This window comes from Pelophylax lessonae (genome assembly GCF_965119305.1).
Source record: "Pelophylax lessonae genome assembly, chromosome: 2".
Lineage (NCBI taxonomy): Eukaryota > Metazoa > Chordata > Amphibia > Anura > Ranidae > Pelophylax > Pelophylax lessonae.
Window position 1 is genome coordinate 300,562,857 of NC_138769.1, and position 20,046 is coordinate 300,582,902.

Consider the following 20,046-nt stretch of genomic DNA (forward strand, 5'->3'; position numbering starts at 1 on the left):
TCAGCTGTCATTCCAACTGGCACTAGTCGCCCATGCAAAGATAGCCTGATGTATTAGGGGTGTTTATTTCTGCCTGTTAACCCATTGGTGAGATTTACCTCTACTTCTATTCCCTGTAACACCCGTGCAAGACATGAGGTAGTCACCAGGAAAGGAAGGCATAGACAGCATTAAAAACATTGCTACACGTTCTAACCTTTACCCACTGTACCAAAATGTTTTTTCTCTATGCATGTCCCTGTTGGAGAGATGTCCCATCATGAGGAAGAATCTTCCCTACAAGGACACAGATGACAATAAAAACAGCACCCTGACACTGACAGAGGTTCTAACCCTATCTTACTCTTTTCGGTTAAATTGAAAACCAAGTTGCTAACCTTATCACATTAGAATAAACCAGTGTAAAATTAATGTTAATTTAGTCTCTTTATGCTAAGGTATTCTTCAAATAATGTAATATTTTGAATGGTATTCTCCATTACAACATCCAGAGGCTATCAACCACCATACGGATACAGTATAATGATTGTAAACTTCTATGACCCACGTACATTACTACGGTAACTACTGCTAATATAATTGTAAAGGATTTTTTTTTTTTTTTTAATAATAAACATGTTATACTTACCTGCTCTATGCAATGGTCTTGCACAAAGCAGCCCTGAACCTCCTCTTCTAAAAGGTCCCCCCCCCCCCCCAGGACACTCTTGGCTCCTCCTCACTTCCAAACTGCTTTCTATGGGGGCACTTGCGCAAGCTTGTGTTTTTCCACCCGGGAGAACACACAGGGGTTATTGCTAGCTGCTATAGCTGCTGGCAGTGGCAATAATCACATGGTAAATCTGACAGGTTGGCTTGTACGCAACTTGATCAAGGGATCGACTAGGGTACAATCAGCCTGCCCAAACATGGTTAAACTTTTGGCCAATCTCTGATGCACCAGCCAAGAAAAAAAAAAACTGTCCATGGCCAGTGCTTTGTCAAAAGAGTCAACTCGTCAAAATCTCCAATTACGTCACTTCTGGTGACTCTCCAGCAGCAGTAAATGCAGATTTTGAAGACTTGGCTATTTTCAGAGAACACCGGCAGCATTTACAATACAGTACACGACGACCAGCTAAGGAGTAAAAAAGTTGTCACCGCCTCGGAGGTGGTCATCTTGTTGGTTAGTAGCGGGCGAATGAACAGTGTTCTTTTATTATATAGTGTACTTTAGTGTATCAGCTGCCAGTGTTCTCTGAAAATAGCCAAGGTACACTATATAATGAAAGAACACTGTTCATTCGCCCGCTACTAACCAACAAGATGGCCACCTCCGAGGCGGTGACAACTTTTTTACTCCTTAGCTGGTCGTCGTGTACTGTATTTTAAACGCGGCCGGTGTTCTGTGAAAAAAGGCAAGTCATTGAAACCTGCAATTACTGCTGCTGGAGAGTCACCGGAAGTGATGGAATTGGAGATTTTGAAGAGTTGGCTCTGTTGACAGAACACCAGCTTAAGATGTATCCTAAAATGTCCATCTAAAAATCACAGCTTTCCACAACCCATAGTAGAAAACCGCTAACCATTTGCCTACTAGTATAAGTGCAACAGCTCCAGTAGCTTGTAGGAGTGCTGGGCTGTGATCATCCCTGGCAAAGATGACTGCCAGCTTCCATCACACTTGTATGCTCCATAATCTAGCATGCAGCTAGAAAATCCCTCAGCACACAGGATTACAATCTTGTGGCCCCCAGCAAAACATGATAAGTGTTAGTAAAATAAGCCTGAAGGTTCTAAGGTAACAGCAGTGCTAAAGTTCAGGTACCATATAGTACTAATAGGTACATATTTTACTCTGCAGACCCATCCCTTTGATCTTTTGGAGCCCCAAGGATCCTGAGCCCTAAACCTCTGTAAAAAAATGAAAAAATAAGCGTTTTAAAAAAGGCTTTTTTTTTTCTTTAAAAAAACAAACAAACGTGATATGTATCTGCTGTGTGTAATTTCACTCCTTTTCTGGAGTTCCCGGCCAGCGCTCTCGGCTCCTCCTGTGGTGGAGTCTACCACCACTGGAAACCGCTTGCTATGTGGGCAGACTTGTGGGTTTTCTCCACTGACACACACATAGCATGGCTTGGCTCAGCCCCTACCCTCTGCTCACAGGAGCTGATTTACAGCAATTTATACATATCCTCATTTATGCCCTCTCAATATTACTGCACTTATCTCCTGTCAACGGATGGATGAAAAACGGACAAACGGACAGCATGTGTGAAAGGGGCCTTAACCTCTTTTTCTCCACGTTCTTTGTGGAACATTTTTTTGAGTATATGGGTCAGGTTAGGCTGGTTTCCCACATATTCAGTGGAGGCATAGAGGGGGGAGAAAAAAAAAAAAAAAAAAAAAAAAAAAAAAACTTTCTGCCCCTTTTTCCCCCCCATTTTCCAATAATTGTTATAACCTCTCTACCACCCCTTTCCCTCTCTCCAATCACAACCTTATCAGTTTCACACTCTCCCTGTCTCAAACCTTCTATGCCTCCAACCAGCACAGTTACCTGTAGAAACTAGGGATGCACCGATCCCGATGCTGATCTTTTGGTTTGTGAAATCGCTGATCCCGAGTCCGATCCGGAAGTACTGTTTTGTGAGCTTATAACAAAATAATACTCCTGGATCGGTATCGGCAGATACCTTATAACATTGTGCATTTAAGAGGTTAAACTTCCCTCCTCTGGCAGAGGGAACGAAAAGATACATTGTATGCATTGTGTTTACCTAACTGGGAGACTGATGAGACGTTGAGCGCCGGCTCACACTACCGCGACGCTACTTCCCGGGGCGACCTCCGAGATCGCAGTGCGAGCAGCGCGCCGCGACCTCGGAGCGGCCGCCACGGACTTCATAACATTGAAGTCTATGGCGGTCGCCTCCGGGTCGCCCCAAAGAAGCTCCGGATCCTTTTTCTAAGTCGGAGCGACTTGTGTCGCTCCTATTAGAACGGGTCCGCAGCTTCCCTATGGGAGGCGACCTGCGGCGACCTGTGAGGCGACCAGGTCGCCTCACAGGTCGCCTTAGTGTGAACGGGGGCTCACACTGGGGCGACCTGCCATAGAGAAGCTGCGGACCCGTTCTAATAGGAGCGACACAAATCGCTCCGACTTAGAAAAAGGGTCCGGAGCTTCTTTGGGGCGACCCGGAGTGACCTGCATAGACTTCAATGTTATGAAGCCCGTGCCGGCCGCTCCGAGGTCGCGGTGCGAGCAGCACGCCGCGACCTATGAGGTCGTCCCGGCAAGTCGGATCGCCCCAGTGTAAACGGTGCCTGACAGGCATTTGCAGGAGGCTCTTTTTTTTTTTTTTCTCTTTGACAGCTGTTCAATGCTCCCTCACAGCAATGTAAAGAGCAAAACCGGATCGGCCCATGGATCTGTTAATTTTACCGATCCCCCGATCCAGCTATTATGGCCATATCGGCGCCAATATCCGATCCGAATATCGGATCGGTGCATCCCTAGTAGAAACCCTCACCACCTCAGTTCTTTACTCTGTTCCTGACTGCCTTATGAGAAAATCTGCTCTGCCCAGACCTGGGCACTTCTGTCTACAACAACTAAAGCCTCGTACACACGATCAGATTATCAAACGATCTTGCGTCTGATTTTTGTTGCATGCTAGTCTCATATGGAAAGTGAAGACAGGTTACTTTCATACGAAAATTCCCATATGACAGAATTCAACTTCAGAAGTGATGTCATGTGTTGGATTGCTTTGTATGTGTTCTTTCGTTTGAGTATGCCTAGTCTTGCTCTTACGATTTTTTTCGGTGGAAAACTGTACTAATTAAATGAAAATCAGTCGTTGTATTGACGTACGATAAAAATTATCACCTGCACTTCCAGATTTTGTCGTCCGAAAATTCATAATCGGCTGTCGATCGCACTAAGCACTATACTAACAATCCGAAAATCAGCAGATCGTTCATCGGATGAAATTTTACTTCTGATTGTCGTATCGTGTGTACGGGCCTTTACTCTCATCCTCCCTGGACACACAGAATCAAGCCTTGTCTGCTACAACGCTGGCAAACAGATGACACCAGAAGTCTCAAGAGACACAGCCATGCTCTTGAGTGAGCATGGCATAAAACTACATCACTGCAAGACTTCACCCTCTACAAACCTGCCCCTCTGGAATACAAATCCTGCCTCCACGTTGCTAAACAAACCTACTACACCACTCATCCAATCCTTGTCAACTGTTTTCCACTCTTAATTCCCTAGTTCACCACCTCCACCCACTAAATGACATACCCAGGAGATTGCCAATCATTTAAAAAAAACGATAAATACAATTCATCGTGAGATTTTCAGTGTCCTGCTTTCTCCTCCAACATACCAGATCCAACACCACACTCAATATTTTTCCCCTTTGACCCTGTTACCATTGAGGAAGTTGTCAACAACAGTACCCTGGACCTGATCCTCACACAAATACTACGGCGCCGTGCCTTCTCTATCATACACACTCTAATCCACATCTTTAACCTCTCCAGCTCCATTGTTAGCTCCTCCCATGCTCGCCTCCAGGACCTTTTCGGAACCTCTCCCATCCTCTGGAACTCCCTACACTAGTATGCTTAGTTAGCTGCTGCCCTGTCTGCCTTTAGGTGATTCTTGAAAACTCATCCATTCAGGGAAGCCTACCCCTACTCCAGCTAAAAACTGTACTTAGGCCACTTCCATCAGATCATCTCCTGCAGCCATTACCTTCTGAACCAGCTCCCCCTCCCTTTGGATTCTAAGCTCAATGAGCAGGGCCCTTCTATTCCTGTACTAAAAACTGTGTTGTAACGGTCTCCATTTATACTGTAAAGCGCTGCGCAAACTGTTGGTGGTATACAGCTGCAAGAAAAAGTATGTGAACCCTTTGGAATGATCTGGATTTCTGCACAAATTGGTCATAAAATGTGATCTGATCTTCATCTGATGGGCCATACACACTATAAGATTTTCTGAAGACTTTTTCCTTCAGACTTACACCAAAACCATATAATATGAGGTAAAACCTAAACACTTTCAATTTGTATGCAATCTGGCAGGCCCTTGCACTACATAGAAAAGGTAAATCTGAAGGAAATCTACCAACAAAAGTTGGATAGTGTGAATCCAGCTTAAGTCACAACAATAGACAATCACAATCTGCTTAAATTATTAAAACACACAAATAATGAACTGTTGCCATGTTTTTATTGAACACACCATGTAAACATTCACAGTGCAGGTGGAAAAAGTATGTGAACCCTTGGATTTAATAACTGCTTGAACCTCCTTTGGCAGCAATAACTTCAACCAAACGTTTCCTGTAGTTGCAGATCAGACATGCACAACGGTCAGGAGTAATTCTTGACCATTCCTCTTTACAGAACTGTTTCAGTTCAGCAATATTCTTGGGATGTCTGGTAGGAATCGGTTTCTTGAGGTCATGCTACAGCATCTCAATCGGGTTGAGGTCAGGACTCTGACTGGGCCACTTCAGAAGGTGTATTTTCTTCTGTTTAAGCCATTCTGTTGTTAATTTACTTCTATGCTTTGGGTCATTGTCCTGTTCTAACACCCATCTTCTGTTGAGCTTCAGCTGGTAGACAGATGGCCTTAAGTTCTCCTGCAAAATGTCTTGATAAACATGGGAATTCATTTTTCCTTCGATGATAGCAATTCGTCCAGGCCCTGATGCAGCAAAGCAGCCCCAAACCATGATGCCCCCCACCACCATACTTCACAGTTGGGATGAGGTTTGTATGTTGGTGTGCTGTGCCTCTTTTTCGCCACACATAGTGTTGCGTGTTTCTTCCAAACAACTCAACTTTGGTTGCATCTGTCCACAGAATATTTTGCCAGTACTGCTGTGGAACATCCAGGTGCTCTTGTGCGAGCTGTAAACATGCAGCAATGTTTTGTTTGGACAGCAGTGGCTTCCTCTGTGGTATCCACCCATGAAATCCTTCTTAATCGTAGGTCTTCTGAGAGCTTTTTTGTGCAAGGCATCATTCACATCAGGCGATGCTTCTTGTGAAAAGCAAACCCAGAACTGGTGTGTGTTTTTTATAGGGCAGGGCAGCTGTAACCAACACCTCCAATCTCATCTCATTGATTGGACTCCAGTTGGCTGACATCTCACTCCAATTAGCTCTTGGAGATGTCATTAGTCTAGGGGTTCACATACTTTTTCCACCTGCACTGTGAAGGTTTACATGGTGTGTTCAATAAAAACATGGCAACATTTCATTCTTTGTGTGTTATTAGTTTAAGCAGACTGTGATTGTCTATTGTTGTGACTTAGATGATGATCAGATCACATTTTATGACCAATTTGTGCAGAAATCCATATCATTCCAAAGGGTTCACATACTTTTTCTTGCAGCTTTATATAATCTGTATAGCAATAATTGAACTGTCAGGTGTCAGAGTCTTTAACCTCTTGCCAACCGCCCACTGCAGATACACTGCGGCAGGGCGGCTTGGCTGTGTAAAATCACGTAGCTCTACATGATTTTGCGCATGAAGTCTCGGCGGTACGTGCGTGCCGTCGGAGCCGCGCTCCCGCTGTGTTTAGACACACAGTGAGTAAGCACAGTTAAGGTATACATTAACCAATTCAATACCGGGCACTTTCACCCCCTTCCTGCCCAGGCCAATTTTCCCCTTTTAGCGCTGTTGCATTTAGCGCTGTTGCATTTTGAATGACAATTGCGCGGTCATGCACCACTGTAACTACACCAAATTTATGTCATTTTCCCCCCACAAATAGAGCTTTCTTTTGGTGGTATTTGATCACCTCTGGGTTTTTTCCTTTTTGCTAAACAAAAAAAAAAAAAAAAAATGAAAAGTTTGAAAAAAAAAAAAAAAAGTTTTGTTGTTTATGTTATACAATTTTGTAAATAAATACGTTTTTTTCCTGCACTCATGAGCGCTGATGAGACTGCACTGACAGGCACTGATGGGGTGGCACTGATATGCAGCATTGGTGGGCACTGATAGGCGGCACTGCTGGGCACTGATAAGCAGCATTGATAGGTGGCACTGATAGGCACTAATGAGCACTGATAGGCGGCACTGGTGGGCACTGACAGGCGGCACTGATGGGCAATAATGGGCACTGGTGGGTGACACTGATAGATGGCAATGATGGGCACTGGTGGGCAGCACTGATAGGGAGGGCACTGGCGGGCAGCACTGATGGGGAGGGCACTGGGGGGCTCCCTGAGCCCTGATTGCTATCCCTGGTGGCCATAGTGGGCATCCCTGGGGTCATAGGTGGGCATCCCTGGGGTCATAGGTGGGCATCCTTGGTGGTTCTAGTGGCACCCCCCCCCCCCCCCCGAGGGTCTGCACTGGTAATCAATGATCTGATGATCTGATTACCAGTACCGACCCCCACCCTGTCAGGGGAGCCGCTGATCGGCGCTCCTTTACTCGTGCCTCTCAGGCACGAACTAAGGAAAGCCGATCAACGGCTCTTCCTGTTTACTATGTGACCAGCCGTGATTGGACACGTCTGGTCACATGGTAAAGAGCCTACGTCAGTAAGACCGAGATCGGAGATGCAGGGAGTTAGACTGACTCCTCGCATCACTGATCACCGCTCTGCGCGCCCCCGGGGGAGCTGTATTATCCTGCCACCGGCATATGATGTCCGGTCAGGATAATACAACCACATTCCCACCATTATTTGCCTATAGGACGGGCGGGAAGTGGTTAACCCCTGTGATCACCCCCAGTATTAACCCCTTCCCTGCCAATGTCATTTATACAGTAACAGTGCATATTATTTAGCATAATATTTATTATGTAATATAAAAAGTGTCAAAAATGTCAGTTAGGGGTCTGATCTGTCCGCCGCAATGTCGCAGTCCCACAAAAAAACGCTGATTAATAATAAAAACAAAAAAACAAATTCCAAAAATCTATCCCGTAGTTTGTATAACGCTATAACTTTTGCGCAAACCAATTAAAATACGCTTTCTCTGATTTTTGTTACCAAAAATATGTAGCAGAATACAAATGGCCTAAACTGATAAAAAAAAGAATTTGATTTTTTACATTTTTTTATTGAGAATGTTTTATAGCAGACAGTAAATAAAATGGCGTTTTTTTTCAAAATGTATGCTCTTTTGTTTATAGCGCAAAATCTAAAAACCGCAGAGGTGATCAAATACTACCAAAAGAAAGCTCTATTTGTGGGGGGAAAAAAGGATTGTATTTGTATTTGGGTACAGCATCGCACGACCGTGCAATTTTCCATTAAAATAATGCAGTGCCGAATTGCAAAAAAGGGGGGGGGTAAAACCTTCCAGAGCTGAAGTGGTTAAAGCAGTATTTATCCCCCCAGCTAATGACTGCAGTTGCGAGCTACATCACCATTGCCTTCAGGTAAACCAGGAAGTAAAAGCAAATAAAAATTTAAAAAGCTGTAGGCGATTTTACAGCAGCATGCACTGATGAACGCTGATGTTAAATTTAGGGAAAGGGGGTAAAGGTCCACTTAGAGACTATCTATAGACAAAGCATTTTTATTTAGTTTACGTGGGGAGGAATTTGAGGCTCTGACTGCAGTAAAACCTGACAGGCTTGGTTGGACAGATTCCTTCACTTACTGCCTGGTGAAAAGGTGAAAAGTTGTCCCTAGGATTCCTCTACAAGTGAGGGGAATTCTCTCTCAATGCAACAATGCTCTGTCAGTTTTTTTTTTTTTTTTTCTGCTTCCGTGTTGCAGATTTTCCCCTACTTCCTGTCCAATAAAACATTGTCCCCAAAACAGGAAGTGAAGGGCTGTAAAGGCTGAAGGTAAACAACCCCCCCCCCCCACCCCCTTTCCAAATACTCACCTGAGCCCTGTTTCGATCCATGAGCCTCGGCTGTCCGGGTCTCTCTCTCGCTCTCCTCATTGGCTAAAACACAGCAGCTGGCTCCCATTGTGGTCAATCACAACCAGTGAGTCAATGATGTGAGAGCGGGGGGGGGGGGGGGGGGCAAGGGCAAGCCACGGCTCTATGCGTAGAGCGGGGCTCGGGAGCAAGCACGCACCAATGCCCCTATAGCATGCGGCTTGGTATTGGGGGGCACTGGTCAAGAGGGAGTGGGTATTGGCACACTTACACTGGGTGATTAATTTCAGCTCAAACAGAAGACAAGGCCCTATGTGCAGGCCGGGCCTAGGATTTAAGGGACTCAAAAGGGATAGAGGGAACTGCCTGAAACAAGGAAGAGTTCTAGCTTCAATAGCTGCCAATTTATTCCATGTCAGTGACTAAAGGCATTGAAACCTGGATGACATGACAACCAGACAGAGGTAAGCAATGATCATGCACCAATATATTGATTTAGCACAAACTTCTTTCAATAATTCTAGAAGTTTTATCTAACAAACTATAGGGCTGCCAAGTTTTTTTTTATTTGTTTTAGGATGACATCAGAATATGATTAGTTAACTAAAGCTGGCCATAGACAGATAAAAATTTGGCCGATTCAGCAGGAACCACGAGAATTTGGATCCATGTGTGCCCTTCCACATTCAAAAGAAGATGATCCTTAAATCAATTTCTATCAAACGAACAAGCTGGAAAACCTTTGTCGATCAGTGGCTACAGCTGATGTTTGGTGTATTCTAACAGCGGAGAGTCCTGCTGTCAGAATACAATTCTCCATCCATTTCAATTGTGTAGAAAGAGGAATCCAATTTTTTTTTTTTTTTTTTTAATCAGCTGTCTGGCTGAATGAAAAAAACAAACTCCTCATTGGCCAACTTAAGGTCCGGTTCACAAAGACATTTCACAGGAACTCGTGCCCAGAATCATAACCTAAAGTGATTGCACCACTTTTAAAAAGCTGCCGTACCAAACTGCACGGTGCTGCCAAAAGCAAGAACATTAATTTTGTGAAAAAAACGTTTAAATACACTCAAAAGGCCAATTTCACCTTGCAGTCAAGGAGCCCTAGTAGCCTAAAAAAAAAAAAAAAACTGTACAACTTAGTTTATATTTACTTGTAAGCCATCAGCAGCAGCACCCCCAAAGCGCGATCAAAAAACCCCAATTTGTAATCAACCCTATCCTGCACTAAAGCTAGTGTGCATTAAACGCTGACCTCCAGCATCAAAAGGACCAGGCGTTAAGCTCAGCCACTGCTGCAAAACGTGGGGAGGGGGGGGGGGGGGGGGGATACTGAGCAAGCACAGGTTTTGACTAGATATTCAGTGAAGTCTTCCTTCACACTGACAGAATCTTCACATCGCTGGGCAGTGTTCCCATTCGAGTTGGGCAGTCCCATTCATCTTTTTGGAACATGCAGTCATGCAGGGCTAGATAAAACCCAGGCGCCAGGTTGCATTGACAATTAGAATTAGCAGCCTGGCGCCTGGGTTACCCTGTGGCAGGTGTCTTGTCGCCAGACATCCCAATTCTCCCGCATGCGGGCGCGGCTCCCTAACACCCGCAAGTGCCGCGACTGCATGTGGGAGATTCCTGCACCTCGTAGAAGACTTGGGATCTCTGACGAAAGAACGGAGCTGATGCTTCCTGTGTAGTTCTAGCTCTGTCCTGTCACAGGCAGAGTGATATCAAATGCACTCCGCCTGTGAGAGGAGAGATACAGGAAGCATTGGCTCTGTATGGTTCCTACTGTGCCGCTCCGTGATCTCCACCAGCATTTCCAACCAGCCGGAAGTACCTGCCAGCAATACCCACAGCAGTACCCGCCATAAATTCCCACCAGCAGTACCCACACTTGTACAAGCCAGCACAAGCCGGCAGTACCAGCAAGGAGTACCTGCCGGCAGTACCAGCAAGGAGTACCTGCCGGCAGTACCAGCAAGGAGTACCTGCCGGCAGTACCAGCAAGGAGTACCTGCCGGCAGTACGTCACATGTGCTAGGGGTGAAACCAGCCCCCAGCACATAATTGTAAATATCCCAGCATGTGAAGTGTTTCTTACTCCTACCACCATGACCACTTCAAATCACTGGGGAGGTCATGGTGGTTGGAGTGTTCCTTTAATATCTCTCAGAAGAAGTAAACAAAGCACACATGGGTTGAATGCCGGGCAACATCAGCCGGTTCATTAAAAACTGGCCGCCATTGGGCACCTGTGTATGGCAGCCGGTCCGACAGAAGCCGGCCAGTCGGCATGCGTGAAAAAAAAAAAAAAAAACTGGTTCCTACCTTATAGCTGGCTCCTGGATTTCAAGCAAATTTGTCTAGCCCTGCAGTCATGCTTTCGCAGTGAAGCATAGGCGCTGGGTAGAAATGCTAATGCAATCTGGCCCGACAGCACAAAACTGGGCATTATAAAGAAGGACCACGCTGGATCTGAGGTCTAATTTTTAGTATACTTGCTAAGAAAGAGGGTTGGGCACCTATAAAGTTTTTCTGTTTTTGTTTGTTTTTTTAAAATATACAAAAGACACCAGAAAACAAGCATATGGCTCCTTTCACTCGGCCGCTCCGTGTGAAAGGTCCGCTGCGGGACTTTTTTTTTTTTTTTTCCACGGAGCGGATGACATTTGTGTCATCCGCTCCGTGTGCCCGCATATCATCCCATCCGTTTGCGGATGATATGCGGACATAATGTATGTCTGTCTATGGCACTGCGGATGTCAGCGGATGACACCGCTGACATCCGATTTTCCTTCCTTTCCGTTTTTTACACGGAAGGAAAAATAGGGTTCTGTTCCGTTCGTAAAAACGGAACAGAACTGACAGGAGGAAAATCGGGTGTCAGCAGATGGTATTCCGCTGACACCCGCAGTGCCATTCACTTACATTATGTCCGCAAATCATCCGCAAACGGATTGGATGATTTGCGGACACACGGAGCGGCCGTGTGAAAGGACCCTAAGTCAATATTTTATAGAGGACACTGAACAATATCACATACGTATATCTCTTTACCTTAGGTCTATATAACGGGCAAAAACTGAATAATAAAAATGCCAGAGGGTTATAGATGTCTAGAACCAGAAATGTTTCTACCTAGATTTAGAACTTCCTGGATGGTGAGAGCTCTCTGTGTTCCCACCCCTTCCCAACTAGATAATATTTAGGTAGGCCTTCATGCTACATATTTATTGGGAAACTAAAAGAAAATTGCATAGACTGAAAACATACATGATCACTGACAATCTTTTTTTCTATAAAGAAATACCCGAGCAGAAAAAAAAAAAAAAAAAAAAAACCTTTACGCATGCATCGGATTCTGAGAGAAAATATGTCATCTATATATTGTAAAGGCTCCAATAACAAGAAAACACATTTATCTGCTTGTGTAAACAATTAGACTAGGTTCACACTACTGCATTTTCTTTTTCAGGTGTTTTTCAAGGCACGTTGAAGCACGCTTTGCACATGCATTCACACGTGTTTTTTATGTTGGCCAATAAAGAAAACTATTTAGGCTCCTCACCGATGATTGAAAACTCATGAAAATGCACCATACATTTCATCCATTACCGATTTCCTTGGGCCAGAAAACACATGGAAGCAAGCAGAGCAAACAAACCAGACATGAGATATTTTCAAAAACTTAATGTAGAGATGGGGCCAGGCTTGACCTACTAGAACATTGCCTTTTGATGACACATGCGTTTTACCACATTCCAAAGCATGCGTTAAGAAATGTGTAAACGAGGTCTTCGCATTTTTGCATCAGCACTGGAATGCAAAAGAATAGATGTGTCAGAGGAGCATTTTAGCTAGTGGGGCAGTTCACATCTAAAGCCTCGTACACACGCAACGATTGTTGGCCGACCGATCGGCCGTCTTTTGTCCAGTGTTGTTGTGTTGGTTGAAATGTGCTCTAGACTGCACACTAATTTTTTCGGCCAACAACAACCAACTTCAGAAGTGATGTCATGTTCTGGTTGACTTTCCGTGTGTTTTTTCTTCTCTGAGCATGCCCAGTCTTGCTCATCAGATTTTTGTCTGCCAAAATCTGTACTGACTGACGAACAATCGGCCGTTCAGTTGACGGCCAACAAAAATTTTATAGCTTGCACACCAGATTTTGTTCGGCCGAAAAGTCGCAGTCGGTTGTCGGAAGCATCATACTAACAAGCCGACAATCGGCCGATCGGACGTTGGCCAAAAATTCACGGCCAACAATTGTTGCGTGTGTACGAGGCTTGGGTTGATCCTTTCAAAGTCCACAATGATGTTACTACAGGAAATCAATCCTTGTTGGCCAAACCAAAAATGTATGGTGTATGAAAATGCATATTAACGCATCAAGAACACACCATAAAACACAATGAAAACATGTGTCCTACAATGAACGTTAAAAAAAATACACCAATTGAAAAAAAACTTACAAAGGGGATATGGATACATGAGAACCTGGCCCTATGCATACTGTATTCCAAACAACTTTATTAACGCATCACAACTTAAAGCGGTATTAAAACACAATTACAGAAATATGGTGGCTGCATTCGTTTTCTTTTTTTAGGATTTTTGTTCCTTTATCTCCCCCTAGTGAAACAAAGTAATCATGTTCATTTCAAGCTTCCCTTAACAGACCAAACTCTCCTGACAAAGTAGCAGTGAGCATTATAGTGGTTGTAAACCTCAGAAACGAAATATGAACAAAGCATATCCCTCTATAGCAGGGGTCTACAAACTATGGCTCTCCAGTTGTTCAGGAACTACAATTCCCATCATGCCTAGTCATGTCTGTTAATGTCAGAGTTTTACAATGCCTCATGGGACGTGTAGTTCTGCAACAGTTGGAGGGCTGTAGTTTGGAGATTCCTGCTCTATAGTGTGTACTTTTCTCAATTAAAAGGCACTAGGTGGCATCTCTGTCTGCTGCTTCATTCCTCTATCAGCATGAGTCACTGCTGACAAGTTTTCCCAACACCAAGAGAAAAAAAAGTTGAGAGGGGAGGTAGCTCCAGTTGATTGACAGGCTCAGCTTTGTTCCTGTGGGCAGGGGGAGGAGGGGGGGGGGTCTCTTCCCTCCAATTAGCTCTCCTCAATGGGCTCTGCAGAGTATCCACAGCTTTCCGCCCTCCGTTTTCGGACAGCTCAGACACAAGCTTAAAAAAAATGCAGCACTTTGAATAAATGTAGAGAAGAGAAGACTACAGATTAACAGGTACAATGTATGTGTATATGGGATTGTATGGTTGGGTTTTCAATACTGTTTTTTTTTTTTTTTGGTTGAACAAGATGGACTTGTGTCTTTTTTCAACCTGACTATGTAACTATGTAGGATAATTGGTTTCATTTGTGCATCACCACAGACCAGTCACTTCCCTTCGTATATGTAAGGGATTACAACCAATGTAAGAGTAGCATAAAGTGGTACTTAGGCCTCATGCACACAGGGTGTTTGAAAAAACGAGCCACGAGGCCAGTTCTGATGCCAGGAAAAAGCAGCTGCAAAAAAAAGAGCTTTTAGAAGCGTCTTGTATTGGCGTTTATGCATGTTTAGCAGCCTTTCTCTGCCCTCTTCTATTTTCCAACCTCAAAACCAACTTATGCAGCTTAAAAACGCCTGAGGTGGCTAACGCTGTATGCAGCTTTTAGCAGCGTCAGGCGTTTTTACAGCTTAACGATGCCGCTCCAGAACGAGCTGGCTCTGGGGTTTTTTTTCTTACAGCTTCAAAATGCCTATGCCTCTTACAGCTCCTAAAAGCCTATGTGTGCATGATGCCGTAGAATAACAGAGGAGCATTTTTAAGCTGCAAAAAAAAAAAAATGCCTGACGCTCCTAAAAGCAGCTGTAAAAACACCCTGTGTGCATGAGGCCAAAGAGTTACAGTGGCAGTTGAAGTAGAACTAAAGACAAGAATACTATTATGGAGTTTACAGGCTTAGATACTCCAGTGCTGTAATAATTCCCCTTTCTATACACGGTTTGTTGGCTAGTACTTTGTCACTGTATTGGCTTGACAAGTATAAATTGTATGTGCATTTTTTTTCACCTAACCAAGTTTAAAAAAAACAAAAAAAAAACCCAACAAGAATACTCACCTAAGCTCCAACGGCACAAATGGCCATGAGTTCCCTCGCTGGCGCCAGCCTCTTCCCCCTAGCTTTTTCTGGGTACCAGTCTTTGGCCATTATGATTGGCCAGTAGAAGATGGCACCCCTCCCCGTGCATGCCCAGCTCAGTGTACATTCTGCCCAAGACTGCAAACAGTCAGGTAAGTTTTTTTTTTTACTGCAGCAGAGACACTGCAATCCTCTGTAAAAAAAAAAGCCTGGCTGTTACCATCATTTTTCTTTTTTTGCCTTTAGTTCCACTTTACAACTGATAGAAGTGCCTCCAATGCTCAGCCTTTGTTCATTTATGCAAAGCTTTATCCCCCCCAAAAAAGTTGTTGTTGTTAGCTGGAATTTTAATTTGTAAGTTAAATCCATTTAATCTGCCAGGCATCTAACACCACCTTCTCCCCAGATTGACAATGTTGCCTACCAAAAGGTGTTGCCTTCATCCAAAGTGGAAAAATCCTAAAGCCGGCCATACATGGATCAAAATTCAGGCAGTTTAGCTGGGACCATCCATTGAGTGACTTGGGTGCAACCAGCTTGTTGGATTTTTAAAATGCAATTACTGCAGGCGGCTATAGCCACTAGTCGTAATCATTGTGTTCTGCCAGCCAGGAAGGCTCCCCACACCCTACCTTGCTGAACACAATAGTGCTGCAGGAGGCATCCCCCTGTGTTGATGGGGGAATCGAGCGATTTTCTTTCCTTCTACCAGTGGTGGAAAGAAAGAAAATCAAATCATCTGTGTGTTGTTTAGTACTCGCTTACACCAGAACGCAGTGCATTTCTGTGCACATTTTCCACATCGCACAGGAATGCGCTGCCACGGCTAGATGTGCACAGGTGCCATTAACACCACATGTAACAAACCCAGAACGTTTGCGGCTATTAAAAAAGCATGGGACCGCATCACTGTGCAGTTCGGTGCAGTTCCATTTAAAGAGGTTGTAAACCTCCTTAAAAAAAAAGCTCTAAGACAAATGCATAATGAGCTGGTACGCATCACATATTAGCTCATTATGAAAAACTTACCTTAGAACGAAGCCCTTCCAGCGGCGCCCACTCACCGCTGAGACGGCCGACATGTACACCCGTCTTCCTTCCAGGTTTGCGCCTTCCGGCCATCTGATTGGGCGGAGCCGTGATGACGTCATTCCCACGCATGCGCGCGGGAGCTGCTGTTCATGGCACAGGGCTCTGAAGGAACGGCACAGGTGGCCAGAGTGCATGCGCCAATGATGTCACTGGCTGCATGTAAAGTAAATATCTCAACGGTCCACGTCTAGGAGAGATTTACAGTACCTATAGCTAAGCTTTATCATAGACTAACCTATAGGTAAAAGTTACAGAGAGAAGTTTACTTCCTCTTTAAAGTCACACCTGCTGTACTTTTTGCGTGGCACAGGGTTTCGAATGAACAGCACGGGTGGCCATTTCTTCAGAGCGCATGCGCCAGCAATGTCACTGCCTTCATGCACAGTAAATATCTCCTAAACGGTGCACTTTTAGGAGATATTTACACTACCTATAGGTAAGCCTTATCATAGGTTAACCTATAGGACAGGGATCCTCAAACTACAGCCCTCCAGCTGTTCCAGAACTAGATATCCCATGAGGCATTGTAAAACTCTGACATTCACAGACATGACTAGGCATGATGTGAATTGTAGTTCCTGAACAACTGGAGGGCCATAGTTTGAAGACCCCTGCTACAAGTAAAAAAGTTAGAGAGGGAAGTTTACTTCCCCCTTAAAATCAATCCTGCTGTACTTTTTGCGCTTTTCCACGTGTTGAGCAGCCCCCTGAAATTAATGGGCTTTCAAAAAAGACTAAGGTGTGAGAACACGCGCATTCCGATGCGAACATGTCCTAAGACAGGAAAAGTGTGTTTCTGGCTGGATCATCAGGTTAAAGCGGTAGTATACTCCACTTTTTAACTTTTACCTACAGGTGCGCCTATAATAAGGCTTACCTGTAAAAGCGGAGTTCTGCTCCCCCTCCAAAATTTAAAGTCAGCAGCTACACATACTGTAGCTGCTGACTTTTAATATTAGGATACTTACCTGTCCTGGAGTCCAGCAATGTCTGCACCGCAGCCGATGTTTCCATCTCGCTCTCGCTGCCATTGCTGGTCAGGGAACCCAGCAGTGAAGCCTTTGCAGCTTCACGGGCATGTCCCTACTGCGAATGCACGAAGCGGGCTGCGCATTCGGATTGGCTCGGTGGTGGAGTGTAGGAGGAAGGGTCTTCACTTTGCCGTGGCGCTGTTCCCGGAAGTGGGGAAGGGTACCTGTCAAAAACACGTCCCCGTTCCCTCCCCCCCCTGAAAGGTGCCAAATGTGGCACCAGAGGGGGGAGGGGGGGGGAGGAAGCAAATGAGCGGAAGTTCCACATTTGTGTGGAACTCCGCTTTAATATCTCCTAAACTTGCATGGTTTAGGAGCTATTCGCCCTGCATGCAGCAGGAGTGACGTCCTCGCGGCTCCGGCCACTCACAGCGCCGGAGCCGCCGAACCCTGAAGAGAGACGCAAAGGGAACAGAATAGCTCCCAGGCGACCGTGTGGGGGCTTCGTTTCAAGGTAAGTAATTCATAATGTGCTAGTATGAAATGCATATTTATCATTGTATTATAGAATATATACAATTATAAATTATTTATATAACAAGGGTCTTCAAACTACGGCCCTCCAGCTGTTGCGGAACTACACATCCCATGGGGCATTGTAAAACTCTGACATTCACAGACATGACTAGGCATGATGGGAATTGTAGTTCCTGAACAGCTGGAGGGCCATAGTTTAAGGATCCCTGATTTATAATTTATATTACTATTTTATCTTATTACTTGATTATGTAAATCATGTAAAAATTGTATATTCTGCATTTGCTGCCATTGCATTCTGGTTAGACCTAAATTGCATGTCGTTGCCTTGTACTGGTACATGTGTAATGACAATAAAGTTGAATCTAATTTAATTATGTCATTGTCTTGCAGGATATTTTTTTCCTGTACTCAGGAGGATACTAACGCTTTAAACGGCAAAAGAAAAAAAAAAAAAAGGAAAAAAAAAAAAATGACAGCAGCAAAGCATATTACCTAGGTTAGATTTTGGGATTCAATATTGCTTTAACAATAGACATGCAGGTCATCATACCGGCTTTATTTTACCGCTGACCACATGTAGGTTATAGTAATAGTCCAGTGACAAGAAAAAAGGATAGAAAATAAACCCACACAAACAAAAAGTAAGAAGGCCATGACCACAAGAGCTTACAATCTACAGGGAAGGTGATCCCGGAGGAAGCACATAAAGGTGTGACACCTTTGCTGATGACACATCTGCAGGCTAGACAGTACATGGCTTTCTTATGTCACCTGATTGAATAATTGGTGAAGTAATAAGTTCAGTGCCATGGCAGCTGATTCAGGAACCCCACCCATACAGAACATATGATGATCACAGACACTGATCTCACAATGTAAACACAGTGGCTGGCTGGTGTGTGGGAAAGGTCCAGTCAGTGTGAATGGAGACAATGCAGCAATATTTACAAACAAAGGCTTTACCAGAGACATTGTGAAAAGAAATATAGTGCCTTCCTTTCCTTATTACAGCAATGTGGCTCCAAGCCAAGTCTCTATGTGCTTATCGGTGTTCCTATAGCTCACCTGAGCAGGCTGCTTAGCGGGTGACTGGAAGAAGACCCTCCTCCAGATACTCCAGCTCCGCCCCCTGAGGCTCCTCCTGGACCGGCCCCACTCAGCCGCTTCCCCCCTAACAACCTCTCTACCGCTACCCGGTTACCGGTGCGAGCGGCCTCCAGAAGCTCCTGCTCTTTCCCCATCCCGCCGTCACCCCGGCAACCACGCCTCCGCCTCCACTTCCGAGACGAGCGCGCATACGTCACACGCACATTCCACAACCCCTTAATCCAGTCTTGCATTCCGCCTGCGTATGGCCGTGGACACGCATGCTTACCATCGCTTCCTGCAACATAAATCTCTTCCTGTTAGGGTTGCAATAAAGTTTTTCAAATAGGTAAAAAAAAAAAAAAAAAACTTTGTGTACAGTGTTGTGTACAGTTAAAGTTTTGTTGTGTAATGTAACATTGTTATGATGCTGTAATGTAAACCCAGCCCTCTTTGTTTGATCAGCTTTATCGAACATATGAACATTGTGCGAGCTGTGTGTCACAACACGGAAAGTGGATCTGAAATTACAAAGGGAAGATTTGGGAACATTTAGAAATGAACCTTTTATTTTTAATGGAGAGGGGGTCATTCACATGTGAGGTGAGGGCAGTAAAAGGGGCTGAGCTGTGGTTTTGATACCCCCAAATCGCTACCCACTTTAGCTATGGGTTTACACTAGGGTTGGCACCTCATCACTTTAATACAGGACACTTTCACCCCCTTCCTGCCCAGGCCAATTTTCAGCTTTTAGGGCTGTTGCATTTTCAATGACAATTGCGTGGTCATGCAACACTGTACCTAAACCAAATTTATGTCATTTTGTTCCCACAAATAGAGCTTTCTTTTTGTGGTATTTGATCACCGCAATGTTTTTTCTTATTTGCTACACAGATGAAAAAAAAGACTGAAAAGTTAAAAAAAAAAAAAAAAAGTTTTTTGTTTATGTTATAAAATTTTGTAAATAGATACGTTTTTTCCTGCACTGATGAGGCCGCACTGACAGGCACTGATGAGGAGGCACTGATGGGGTGGGCGGCACTTATATGCAGCACTGATGGGCACTGATAGTCTGCACTGATATGCTGCACTGATATGTGGCACTGATATGCAGCATTGGTGGGCACTGATGGGCACTGATAGGCGGTACTAATGGGCACTGATAGGCGGCACTGGTGGGCAATAATGGGCACTGGTGGGCGGCACTGATGGGGAGAGCACCACTGACAGGCTCCCTGAGCCCTGATTGCCATCCCTGGTGACCATGGTGGGCATCCCCGGTGGCTCTAGTGGTACCCCCCCCCCAAGGTTCTACACTGGTAATCAA

General features: G+C 44.7%; 1 protein-coding gene across 4 annotated transcripts in view; it reads right to left on the reverse strand.

The window, feature by feature from the left end:
- ANKS1A (ankyrin repeat and sterile alpha motif domain containing 1A) overlaps positions 1-18,913 on the reverse strand; it is a 209,618-nt gene extending 190,705 nt beyond the window's left edge. For 3 of the 4 annotated variants that reach the window (XM_082245970.1, XM_082245968.1, XM_082245967.1), the window contains exon 1: positions 18,699-18,909. In XM_082245970.1, the coding sequence (XP_082102096.1) occupies positions 18,699-18,874 (176 nt within the window). In that variant the 5' untranslated portion in view covers positions 18,875-18,909. Of the gene's footprint in view, positions 1-18,698 lie in introns of all 4 variants that reach the window. The other variant, XM_082245969.1, reaches the window with a different exon arrangement.
- Positions 18,914-20,046: the final 1,133 nt, after the last annotated feature.